Raw genomic sequence first — 13,917 nt, forward strand, 5'->3', positions numbered from 1 at the left:
ACCAACTTGGCACAGATGTGACCCCACAAGCTGCAACACACTGGAGAATAACACCTGCTGTCTCAAGTGCACAAATGCCATCAGGAAGTCATGCCAGCGATGATGATTAATGGGAGGCAAATCTAGTGATTCAGTAGATATAGAACTATGCTCTGCTCCCAAAGATGAGCTGCGATGTCCGTGTATGAAGTAACTCCCGAGCCAGAATGCAAACCATATTATAGGCTCTGGCTGACTAAAGTGGAACCTTCTGAGACTCAAATCATTTCCCCACTGCATAATAATATCACTATAGAGGGAGGTTTGCACTGTTATGCACTGGAACAATTTGGGATTGCCATTTTGCTCCTTTATAAATGAAGTTTCCCTGTAAGCAAGTTCTGAAAGGGTTTCCCTGGAAATAACGTGTGAAACTGCCTCATCTGGTTTAAGTGTTATGAACTAGTGCTGTCTGATCTGCTGGCTTAGGGACCCAATAAGCAATTTTACCAAGGCAATGGATCAAAACCAAGGAACTATGTAAAAAAATTAAAAAGGAACCAAGTCGGCATTAGAGCCACAGCCACTAGTGTTTAACCTTAGAATGCTGGTATTGCCCAGACTTGTCAGCCAGATGAATGTTTAAGGATGACTTGTATAGTGCATATTTCTAAAGCCTCCAGCAGGTTAAAGGACAGCTGGAAATTAGAAGGGGTTGCCCTAAAATTACAGAATTTGACATTTCGGAAAGCTAGTTTTTCTCTAGGGAGGAATATTGGCCATCAGCTCTAGTGAATGAATGCTGAGAGGATGAGGGGGAGGGGGAGACATGAGGAACTGCTTTGTTTGGGGAATGTCCTCAGCTCTTTTAAGCCCATTCATATTTTCCATTTCCAGTTAGATGAGGAAAGGTTATTCTGCCCCACTGAAAAGTAGTGAAGCTAAGAATCAAGCAATGCAATACAAATAATTTGTTTGTTAATAACTTTACCTACATTAGTGTTATGATTTCGCCCAAGAGAGATTATAAACCAGAACTGAAGTTCTGATCTCCTAGTTCAGAGGTTTTGGCTCAGCTCATGGTCATTCTGAGGCACGTCAGTGGCAACGCTCACGCTGACCAAGTCAGGCATAATGCAGAGCAGCAACAACACAGGCAACTTGACTGGTTCGTATAAGATACTGACAGCCCTCAGCACAGTTACGTGCTAGGCACTCACCTACAGACAGACAGATTGGGTCTTTTTCTGCTCTGTTATTATGATGCAACCCCAGTGACTCACTTTTACATTGGTAACACCACAATAGTAATTGAGAGCAGAATTTGACTCCTTCACGGTAGATTAAGTATGTATGTATTTAACTTGGATTCCTTCATTGAGTCTGTGTTCATGCCAGCTCTGAAATACGGATGGGTCTAAAAACTTCTTGAAGAAATGGGTCATCACTGGGTAGTGACATTCTAGCCCACCAGTGTGTACTGAAGATGAAATTCATCCCAGCACAGAAGGCCTCTGAAAGACTCCATATGCTCTGAAGCTCTTACATGGGATATAAATGGCCTGTATGGTTTTTCACAGATCCTGTAATGGGTAGATTTCACCCACAGGCAGTTTTAAGAATGTGGATAACTGAATTTCATTTCTTAAGGTGTGTTTAGGGTAAACAAAACTTAAAAAAACCTGACTGAACATAAAACCTCAATGTCATTGATGATGAAATGGTTTCTTTTATGTAGAAAGTCCCAACCTGATGCACATCAATTCTAAAAATAATTATTTTTCAATTAGGGAGTGCAGCAAATACCGAGGACAGCCAGATCACCGACAAATGGTAACCCCCCCCTCCCCATTTTCCCACTTTCATATAAACAGATTTTTAAAAAATACCTTATCCTTGGATCCCTGCTAGGATCCTGTTTTCTCCCAGAGTGGCAGGAGTTAAATCTCATATACGAAGTTTTTAGCCGCAGCCATTGAGCATCTTGCAGGTAAGGGTTTAGAATGGAAAATCCAATTAACTGGTGTGTCCCTACACCATGGCCTATTCTGACATACTGTAGTATAGGATTATACATTTGTCTTCAGCTCTCTCTGGATCCACTGCTAACTCTATTGTGACACACAGTACAGCCTATCCCCTTCCCTGCTTGATTTTCCCATGGTTTTATCGCTGAAAGAGAAGAAAATTTCATTAACTGCAGCCTGTGCACTATCACTTAATACCCCAAGGTCAATACTGCTTTGGTGCTAGAGAGGCTTCACCTAGCAAACTCCTCACCCCAAACGAAACGGAACAGGAAACAGACATTTCAAGCTGTCATGGTGGTGGCCTCTGCTCTCACACTGACATGACACAATTCATAGATTTGATTTGATTCAGAAAGAAGATACTTTTATTAAATTATCTACTGATGAGAAGAAAAAAAAAACAAATAGGGCTGCCACACTTTGCAGAGCAATGATTGCAGAGCAATGGACAAGCAAGGATTAAGTCTTCGCTGTCAGCTGGAGTATGACTTCACCCTGAACAAGAGGATCAAGTCACACTGCACTCCAGGGGATGATCCTATCGTTTTTACTCTGGCAAGTTTGACTTCAAACAGGAATTCTGTCCCAGTAGGAATTTCAGAACCTAGTCCTTAGCAGGAACCACAAGCATATTAGCTCCCCAGACAATGCACTGGGAAAAGCAGCCCATGCATCTCACTTTATTTTGGCTACACTGGAGAAGCTGCTTGCAGTCATAGTTTGGCTTTGCAACAGTGGACTCCCAATGGGCACAAAGCAAGGGCAGGGAATTTCTGGGAATTTAATGCTATTGCTACAAGATTAACCCCACTCAGACGTTCAGCCTCATCTCTACTGCATATCAATAGTGTGCAATTTCTAGAGGCTGCCTGACATACCTTATTACCATTATTAAGCAATTTACTAAACTATAAGAGAGGCTTATTTTACAGTTAGATGCAGGAAGAGAATTTTGCCTTTATCTGGCATAAGGCTGCTCCAATGTTTGGCTTTCTTACCCTCATCGGTTTTGTCCAAAGCACCAAATATCAGTGTCTAGCTTCAATGTATGAATCATGAGAGGGGAGAATTTTGCCCTAATTTTTCAAATAAACATCTCTCCCATAGAAGAATTTGGTCCCTTAATTATTGATTAAGAGTGCGCCTACAATCAGAAAAGATATTGAGGTTAGACTACTGTTTGCTAACCCCCACCCTTTCCCCCTAAATCTAGATAAACTAAGTTTGTGTATCTTTACTATGGCACTCCCCATCTACTCTGCAGAGAACACTAGCTACCTCTGATGATACAGAAAGCTAAAACCTTCTTAAAAAGTGGATCATAATTTCATGGTGCTGTTATATTCTAGCACAGTGGTTCTCAAACTTTTTTTTTTACTGGTGACCCCTTTCACATAGCAAGCCTCTGAGTGGACCCCCCTTATAAATTAAAAACACTTTAAATATATTTAACACCATTATAAATGCTGGCGGCAAAGCGGAGTTTGGGGTGGAGGTTGACAGCTCGTGACCCCTCCATGTAATAACCTCGTGACCCCGAGGGGTCCCGACCCCCCGTTTGAGAACCCCTGTTCTAGCACATAAGAACCCATGTGCTTTGAGAGTTTTCAGAAAGTGGATTATCGTTCAATGGGAGATCTTTACAGGTAAGGAGAGTATTGGGGCATGCAATTCTGAGACAATTCTGGACTTATCTGTAATTGGTCTCCTAGGAGTCAGAAAAGTATTACTATTTAGAATTAATCTGCAGATGACACAGAGTGCCTTATTGTTTGATATCAGTATGTGTAGTCAATTACTTATGAACCCTGACATGCATCTGTTTAGTGTTTCAGAGCTGGTGTTGAGACAGCACTGCTTGTACTTTTACAGGTCAGTTATATCCTCTTTTTAAAATTAACCCCCCTTCCACCTCTTCAAGCCCCAAAATTGAGAATAAGCTAAAAAAACCCTCAGCTAACAGAGACGTTGCGCGCGCACACACACACCCCGCCCCATAAGACACCCCCCACCCCAGCAGGACATACATACACTTGCCCCCACAGGACATGAAGGGATTTGCAATGCAAAGTCCTCTTCGCTTCTTCTCCTAGGAGATTTATGGTCAGACTGTGATGCTCTTACTCTACCAATGGTCCCTTTGACTTCAATGGAATAAAAAAATTCCCAGCGTGAAATCCCACTGAAGTCGATGGGACTATTAGAAGAACAAGGGCATCACAGTCTGGCCCATATCAAGGCACGGATATGAAGTACAAGCCTGTTCAACAAGCATCTATGCAGGTGACGCAATCTCCCCAGGCTCTGATATGTGCCCAGTCTTGCTGTGTCGCCTGCTTCCTGGTATACACATCACAAAATAAGAAATCAGTTTAGCAAATTTGCTTCGTATGTTAGACTATGTGAATCGAATAACAGTAAATAAGGTCACAGAAAAGCATGCATATCTTTTGAGGACGGGGGAAAAAAGACACACATCTTGCTTGGGTTAAGTTGTAAGTGCTACAAAATATCATTTAGTTCTCCAGATATTACAGGGACTGAAATTTACAAAAGATCAGAACACAAGACCTTAGCTTATACAGGCAACGCTGGTAAAGCAAAAGGGGCATATTGAGCCCTCAATCCATATGCCAAACTCCAACCGATGCGAACGTCAACAGGACCTGTAGGCATGGACTGGGGATAAGTCTATGGCTCAGTGTTTTGTCTTAAGGTTACAGAACTCTTCACTCACAATGAGAATAAAGAAAGGCTACCATAGTATATCCATCTGTTAAATTTTTGCTGTAACATTTCTAACGGTAGCTATTTTTTTTTTTAAGAAGTTCATGGCTTGTAAAAAAAAAAAAGTTTGTAGATGTATAATCACTTCACATCTAGAACCCAATTTCTCTGTTTTTGGCCAACAATATCTCTCTCTACTGACTGATCACCAATATAGAAACCTAGAAAAATCATCTGTGACTCAGATTTCCTATCAGATATTCAGGGCTCCCACTGGAGATAGATCCACAGGGAACCTCATTTCTCTTGGTTAACAAGCAGCTTACTGGTTTCATAAATGTGGAGCTAGGGAAGCTCCCTTTCTCATCAGCCCTATATTGTATTTGCCCCCCCCTGCCCTGGTGATAACTAGCTTCTGTGCAGTGCTGAGTTTTGCCTTCATTCCATGCTGTGAATTCACTTCTGCTGTATTTATTTTTATTGCGCTTTCTCTCTGAGATCAAGATGTATTGAAGTCTTTGATTCTATGAACTAGATTCAATGCAACCCCAGAGTTCTCTATTTCTGCCAAACTTGCTCTCTCTCTGCAAGCTCATAGGAGGGCAGAGGTCACCAAGGCCTTGCGGGCGATTTTGATTTGCAGCGATCCAGCTGGATAGCGGACACTACTCTTCCTACATCAAGCACAGAGCCGTTCACAGCACACAAATGTTCAGAGAATAAAAGCCACATATTGCATCAATGGCACTAAGGCCACGTCTACACTACCCGCCAGATCGGCAGGTAGTAATCGATCTATCGGGGATTGATTTATCGTGTCTCATCTAGACGCGATAAAATCGATCCCCGAATCGACACCCATACTCCACCTCGGCAGGAGGAGTAAGCAGAGTCGACGGGGGAACCGTGGCGGTCGACTCGCTGCCGTGAGGACGGCCAGGTAAGTCGACCCAAGATACTTCGACTTCAGCTACGCGAATAGCGTTGCTGAAGTTGCATATATTAGATCGATCCCCTCCCACCCTCCCAGTGTAGACGAGCCCTAAGACTGAATGCTTCTCTCTCACAATGCAAATCACTTAGGACACCCAGGCAGCTCAACTGCTGGCCTCTGCACAATCCCTGCCCCTCCCAAACCCCGCTCTCACTCTGTCCACTGCAGGGCTCCTGCATGAGCACAGAGTTAAATACTGCAGCAGACCACTTTTTGTTTTTAAAAAAGGAGCCATGTGGCTTTTAAAAAATGTTCGGTCTTTTCCCACAGCTCCCGTAACACTGACATGTTGATTATTGTTGAGTAATACAGAACAGGCACACGTGAGTTCATCTGCACGGCAGTGCATTGCCCCTCTGCTCACACAGCACCTGTTTTGACAGCCCTACAGGTACACTAGGGGATTCAGAATTCTGAGCGAAAACTAACTCACATACTGCAACTTAGTTAAAAAAATAATACTAAAAGAGGAGTTAACCAACGGGAATGGCTCAGGCCAATGCTGACTTGTGTAAACATCAGGACTCAGCTCCGACTAACTGTTCCTCTTGGAGGATTCAATGCTAGTAATTTTGTTGCCTTGCAAATTTAGTATTTTAATGATTACAGCATCCTAAGACAGCCCCCATTAATTTCCCTCGCAATGGATGGCTTGGAAGCCTGCTAATTTAGTTACTGGTCAAGAAATCGGAGATGAATGACAGATTGAGGCACTGGGAAATGGTACAGATTCCTGGCTTTCAGAGCAGTAAGCTTGAATGGATGGAGCTGGCCATCCATAGTAGCTGCGCAAAGCCAATCATTCTTTTTTTACTTCCTTTTCTGCCTTTCTGTTTTATCAGCCCCCTCTCTTTTTCCTGCAGTTACCCAAAGCCCTAAACCTTTGGTGGGGACCAGTAATACACTGAGTCACAGCAAGTGGTCAGAAGCATTCTTCCACTGCAATGCAGCATACTCCAAGAACAGATGGAAAGACAGGAGTGTTGAGACCAGTGAAACTCACATCTGAAGTAGCCAATGTGTTAACTTACCTTCACTGTCCTCAGCCAATTTGGGTAGAAGATTAGATAGTAAGCGGCTGTTCCCTTCTTGGTGTACATTAATAGGGGACAGCAAGTATACATTAACATGAATAGCAGGAATTCGAGTCTGCTGGCAGACCATACTACCGAGATTAACTGATGGTCCATAAAAGCATGCTGACAGCTTCAAAGATAGATTCTTTGAAGGACAGGGAGAGACAGAGCACTCTCACAAAAGATACGAAGATTACCCCCATTGGAATTCTTTTGCCTTCACATGGGATCAAAAAACAGTCTGAGAATTTGTTAATTGCAGATTAAACTGAGGTGGCATGGAATGGAATCCCACTCCAAGGCATCATCCAAGCAGCACTGACACGGCTGTGTGATGGGATGGATCTGAAACTAAAATCAAAAGGGTTAACAAGCTCCATGTACAGCCTGTTTTAAAGGCATTTAATTAACTGTAAACCATTGCTGTGACAAACAGAAAATTGGGGGGAAAACGGAGTTAGAGTTCTAGTGAGAATTTTCTTTAGAAAAGTGCTGGTGAAAGACACAACTTTCAAATCAAAACATCCTGAAAAATGGCTCCGCTAGCTCATGCTTGGAACTAGGAGAACTCTCTTCTTTATGTATTTGGTGCCGCTCATCTGCAATCTGGGAGGGTCCCGCTCCTTTTAGAAAAGGGCCTGTGCTCAGTCAAGCGAGAAGATGCTGGTGGTGATAATGCGCGTGTGTGTGTGTCTGGGTGTGGATGGCTGCATGGGGAAAGGCTTTATACGTGCGCCTCAGTGGCAGGACAGCCTGGAAGAAGCTCACCGTTCATGACAGTCTCTGAAACCAACATCTTGTCTTTGCCAGAATCCATCTGCTGCTTCTTGAGCATTCTTTGATGGATCAGAGGAACAACAGACAGGACCAAGCCCCCAATAATTGGGGGAACTCCAGCTAAGTAAAAGGCTAGGTAGTAATTCCCAAAATAATCATGGAGGTATCCTGAAAAACAAAAGGACATTGGTTGTTGCTTCAGTATGATGGCTAATCTAAGCTTCCTAAATCAAAAGAGGAGACAACTTAGTTTCTCTCCAACTCCATCATAAATTAGACTTGGAGGGGTTTGATATTTAAAGCATGGAATAATATCGATGTTTAGTTCCACAGGGTGGGATCTTCCCCACTGGTATGTAAACAATTGTATCAGAATGGCATTTTCACACTAAGAAATTTAAGAATCAGAATCTCAAATGCTAAATTGTTATTTAAATCAGAGCTGAAGGTAGAATCTCAGATTCACCCCAAAAATAAAATCAAGGTATTTAATAATCAGACATTTCAGATAAATTTCTTAAATACTTGATTGCCAAACAAATATGACAAGTAAAGAGGGTAACGGCAATCTATAAGTGCAATTGATTCGTTCTTAACTTCCTTCCTTTGTAATATTTGGTTTGCTGATGCATGTTTTAGATAATTTTTTGGTTAGGGACGAAATGAACAGCTACTGACCAATTATAAATGAATCCCTCCAAACCCAGTCATAACTCTGCACTTCTATTAGTTCAGTGAGTTCTGGGATGGCCAGGCTTCTGAGATGGATGAATTTACTGCCATCATCATTCTAGGGCTGTTGGAAACTCACTAGGAAGGGGCTGCTGGGAATTTTCCTACATAGGAATTGTATAAATGAAAGACACCTAATCCTGTGTTTGATAGACCCAGTTCAGGATGCTTCTGATGAATAGTTCTATAAGGCTTATAATTCTGCAACAGCCAGAGTTTCTTCCTGAAAACAGCTGGTGATCAGTTTGTGCCCAGTTGTCTATGGATTGACAACCTTCATTAATTTTTTAGCTTAGCTAGTGCAACTGCAGATGCTCTTCTTGTCCTGCAGAGGGTTTACACACACATTCAATTTTAAGAACTTTGAGACTACTCCCATGCTTAAATATGTGTCCAAGTCTTTCTAGGATCAGGGCCCAAGTGTGTATCTTTAGATTTGACTCAGTTTAGGGCCTTATCCTTTGCTGATCAGGCAAAACTCCAACCTTAAATGTCATATGAGAGCAGTTCATAAGTGGCACCTACATAACTTTAAGTCCAGCTCTCTGCCAGATTACTGGAATGTTCACTAACTCTGGGCACTTTTGTTATTAATTGTGCTCAAAAATTTGACTAAATTGCCTTGAAAATGAATCATCCTCTGCTCATTTTTTCAATTATTCATCTGCCAGAAGGGAAAACTACTGGCAATCAAATAATGGAAAAAAGGGCTAATTGTAGACGTATTTCAGCCAAAGTCAAAGTGGATACAGGATCAAATAAATGTAAGAAACTGCATCACACAATATGAGAACAGATGAAGGTGACAATCCTACTCCTCTAACAACACATCACCCCTCCAATAATTTAATGCAAAAAACTTAAGACAGAATTCTAACTAAATCCTAGGGCCCTACGTTCTGATGGTTACTGACCTGCTATTGGTGGGCCAGCTGTCATTGGAATGGCCATAAGTCCCAGGAGATAGCCAATGGCTTGAGAAGCTTGCATGGGTCCAACCAGTTCAAAGGCTATGGGGGCCATGATGGTTATAAAGAATCCATCACAAAGTCCGAGGAAGAGGCAGACGACAATGACCCCCTCAAACGCTTGGCACTGAGGGATCATCATGCACATGAGGCCCAGAAGCATAAAGGAGGCAACCTGAAGAGGCAAAGTATAGACATCACTAAGATAACTGTGACAGACAACAAAATCATGCCTTCCTAATGCAAGTCCAAGGGCATCAGGGACACTAGAGGCAGAATATTATTCCCCATAGTTCCAGTCTGTAGTTTCCTTGGTGACTTGAGAGCATTTCCTTTTAAGAGAAGAGAGCTTGTTGGAGAAATTATGCAGATAATTTAGGAACCCATTGCCAGCTCCCTAGCCTTCTGGCTACAAGTGTCTGGACTGACCTTGCCAAGTACTACATCCAATAAGCAACCCATCTCTCTTCCAGACCCCACACACTCTCCGGAATGGCCACACCTTCTTGACTGCCCCAGATATTTGCTTCCAACTAAATTACTCAATTGCTTGCCACTCTCCTAACCTTGACATGTTGCTTCCAGGAATCCCACCTGCCCCGTGCCTTGGAACACTCACTACTTATCCAAAAGGGCCAGATTTCCAAAGGCATTTAGGCACTTAAAAAATGCAGGTAGGCACCTCACAGCATTTGCAAAGGCACCTAAGCAGATTCAGCACCTAACTTCATTGGTTGCCTGACTCACGTAGACGCTTTTGAAAATGCCAGTAGGAGTCTAAATACCTTAGAAAATCTGGCTCTAGGCTCTGACTTTGCCTCCCCTATGCCACATGCTTGAGGTAACATGGCCCAGAAACCTAAAGAGAACACTTAACTACAGAGAATGAAGAGTCCGTGGAAATAATGAAAAGGAAAAAAACTTGCAGGAGAAGAAAAGCCCAGCATATTAGCAAACCTATTAAGTGTTAATAAAGTTACCCAACACAAAGGCCCTCATTAAGGTGACTTTAAAAGGATGCAATTACTGCCTATTGTATTTGGTTACCTTTTTACAGCCTGTAGGATCTTTGCCACAGCTGCAAGAATAAATATTTAGACCTCCTGGTTCTTGGAACTGCACGCAAGCCTCTAGTCTTGGTAAAGCTATCTAGTTTGAAAGATAACACTAGTACTTTCCTTTCCTGCCTAAACTATAGAAAGAAAAGGCAGGAATGATAGTCAGGGTTTTAGCTTTTGGAGAAAGAAAATCAAACAGAAATGAGGCAACACACCTATACCAGGGCAATAAGGAACAAAGGTGTTTTAGCCCCGCATTGCAGATCTACCTGACATTACACGTGAGGCTAGATTCGCAAAGGAGTATAGATGGTGCTACACTCAGCACTGACTTGCCTAACTTTTAGGTGCCTAGAAAATCACTGGGATTCACAAAGCCTGAGTTAGGCTCCTAGGAATGGGATTCTCAAAAGCCAGTAAGCTAGGTGGCTTTCCATCTAAGCAAGCCAATGGGAGGTGCCAAGGCAAAGGATGTATCCTAAGCCCCGCCCCCTCAGGGAGTTAGTGCCTAAATTCAGACTACAGGGAGGCACCTCCCTCTGCTTGGGATTCTCAACTGCAAATCTTCTTTTGGTGTTTTTGCCTACACTTGTGAAGAAAGAAACTGGGGGGGGGGTGGGTGGAAGGGGGGAGAAGCCACCCCCCCCCCCCACAACTTTCAGCCCATTGGCTAGGGCACTTACCTGAGAGATGGAAGATCCCTGTTCGAAGTCCTTCCTCCCCTTAGACAGAGGGGTGACTTGAACCAGGATTTCCCACATCCAATGTGAGTATTTTAACTACTGGGCATAGAAGTTCAGAGGGAGGTCCTTCTCCTCTTCCCCCATTTCCCCAGCAGTTTTGTGAAAGCTTGCCTATAGGGGCCCGATCTGGCAGGTGCACGTGCACCGGATTGGGCTCTGCAGGCGAAGTAGGTGGAGGAATGCCTCTCTCCCAAGTCCGTGCAGTGCTCTGGGACTTAGGGCTGCAACACGCATATGCAGAGGCAGAAATATAAGCGCTCAGGGCACTTTTACTGCAAAATTTGAGATGCTAAGTGAATTTAGGTGCCTACAGGGTTCAGCGGCACCTGAGCGGGGGTTTTGTCAATCCCATTTGGGCCTGTTTCTGGGATTTAGGCACCTAACTCCTTTTGTGACTCTAGCCCATGCTGCTTAGAAGGGCTCAATTCTGCCCTAGTATAAGTGGGAGCAATTCCTTTGAAGCCAGGGGAGTTGCTCCTCTTATACCAGGGCTGAATCTGACACTGAAAGAGAGAGGAGAATATAGTTTTGTGTAGAGTAGTCTCGTACTCTAGTTATCCCAATGAAACAGCTAGGTACCATGAAGGCAAACCTAGCAGCAGCTCAGTCAGTCAGTCACGGGGCTTGCCTACATGGTGCAGTAATGGGTGTGATTTCTAAAGCGCACGAATGTGTTGTGCACTAATTGGGTCTATGGAGACCCTGCTGACAGTACCACTTTAAAGAGCAGCATGGACCTTAAGTGAGCACCAGCAGGGGCTACACAGACCAATTAGTGCTCAACGTGTTAGTGTGCTTTAGAAATCACACCCCTGTTGTGCACATTGCCACATGGCGTAGACAAGCCCTTCACTATCAGAACCAGGATGTGGGTTTTTTTTTTTTTAAATTATGGTAAGGAATACAGAACAGGACACCAGTGTTACCCCCTACTGTCAACCCAATGAAGCCATGGGATCCTCTCCAAGGAAAAACAGAGCGACTACACCCAAACCTTGAGAAAGGCCTTTTAAGAAGCCTTGAGAAGAGCTATCTGATGGATCAGTCTCTTGATTTCAATGGTGTGCTCACAAAATCCAGAGAGGAAGGCAGTGTGTCTAGTGGTCAGGGAAAGACACTAGGAGTCAGGACTGCCTGAGTTCTAGTCCTATATTATTTCTCTACCTCTCAAGGGGTTGGAAGGGTTAATTGTTTGTAAATCACTCTGAGATCCCTGGATGAAAGGTGCTAAGTGCAGAGTACTGATATTTGTACGGACAAATCATCCCATGGTAGTAAAACTGTCATTTTTAGCATGCACTTTTGTGAGGATTAGGCATAGCATACCTGCAAGAAAATCTTTTTCAGTCCAGGAATGCAGTCACCAATCCGGCCAGAAACCAAGCGCCCAAGCCCTGATGTGGCTCCAAGGCAAACCAAGAGAATCCATTCCTTTTCGTTTTCCTTAAACTCCTCCTCCACATACTTTATCTAGGGTTCAGGGAGGAAAAGAAGGACATTAATCCTCAATAAACCTATTAATTACACACACCAAAAATGGACTTGCTGGGACTGTCAAACATTAAAACAGAAATCTCTAAGAGGAATGTCTATTTCTAGGTACTAATTATAACCATGTATAAAATTCCCCTCAAGGGATTAATTGGTATTAGACAATGGCTGCATAATGCTAGATCCACTATAGAGCACCAAACATAATGGCAGCCCTTACGTAACAGGCTACCACCATCGCCCACCTTATCGGTAATGCCCAGTCACTGCACTGACCTATTTCCCTCACCGCTTATTATGGCTTCAATTCCATGAAGGCAACAGCACGGACCTAAGTTATGCATTACATGGTGGCTCTTACATTTCCTAGGCGGTTCTCTACTTGAGCCGGATGGGTCAGTTTGGTAACCTATTCTCATAAACTGCAGCAAGTGCTCTAACCTAGGCACTCAAGGGGTTAAAGTCCCTCAGCCTCCCGACTCCGAAGTCTACTTCAGTGGCATGTGGTAACTGTCGTACCTTCCACGACTTACTACACAGATGAAGTCCATGGGGAGGCTCAGCCAATCAGAATGCTCTATTAGTGACACACCCCAAAGCTGGCTCCTGCTTCTCGCTATTTCTGTTCAAAGAGAAGCTTTGCACTGCACTCCACCCTTTCCTGTTTTCCTCTCAACCTGTGTCCTCCTTGACCTCTCACCTCCCTGCTCTCAGCGTGGCCCATCCCTCTCACGTTTGAAAAACCATCCCACTTCACATGTGCCAAGCGTCCTCCGTAAAAACCCATTTCTTGCCTGAAGCCTTCCTGTGCTGACCTTCTCACTCATAATGCCTCCCCATAGCTCCCTAGGCCTGAGCTCCTGCTCCATTTTGAGCCATCTATTGGGAGTTCCCAACGGTGGAGTGGAAGCTCTTTGCAGTAGGGGCCATGTATCGTCAGAGGCTTTGTGAAGCACTACATGCAATTACAGCACTTTAATCAATGGGACTTTTTAGCTGGAAACATGCTTGGGTGTGACTGTTCATAGCTCAGGGGGCTCTGGAGCCATCTGTCTGAGCTGTGGAATGGTCCTTCAGCCTGGCACCCACCACCTTAGAATCTCTAGGAAGGAGCCATATCCGTAGTCTCTCCCCTCACCTCCTTGCATCTCTCCCACATTGTGGTGATTCTCCCTCTTGCTGAGTACTGGAGATAAGGCTCCTACTGAAGCCCATCAACAGCACTCAGAGCACAGCCAAGATGTGGGGTGGGGCAAGGGCCTACACTTGAGGATGAGACCTGCTGCAAAAAGACAGAGATACAAATAATTCCCTCCTCCCGCCCCTCATGCGGTCACCTCTA

General features: G+C 43.9%; 1 protein-coding gene across 1 annotated transcript in view; it reads right to left on the reverse strand.

The window, feature by feature from the left end:
* Window positions 1-5,755: 5,755 nt before the first annotated feature.
* Window positions 5,756-13,917, reverse strand: part of SLC16A2 (solute carrier family 16 member 2) — a 98,919-nt gene continuing 90,757 nt past the window's right edge. The window contains exons 4-7 of the mRNA XM_034781320.1: window positions 12,411-12,554; window positions 9,230-9,458; window positions 7,575-7,751; window positions 5,756-7,157 (exon numbers count right to left, since the gene is read on the reverse strand). Coding sequence (XP_034637211.1) covers window positions 7,111-7,157; window positions 7,575-7,751; window positions 9,230-9,458; window positions 12,411-12,554 — 597 coding nt within the window. The 3' untranslated portion in view covers window positions 5,756-7,110. The remainder of the gene's footprint in view (window positions 7,158-7,574; window positions 7,752-9,229; window positions 9,459-12,410; window positions 12,555-13,917) is intronic.

The sequence above is a fragment of the Trachemys scripta genome, chromosome 9 (assembly GCF_013100865.1).
Source record: "Trachemys scripta elegans isolate TJP31775 chromosome 9, CAS_Tse_1.0, whole genome shotgun sequence".
NCBI lineage: Eukaryota > Metazoa > Chordata > Testudines > Emydidae > Trachemys > Trachemys scripta.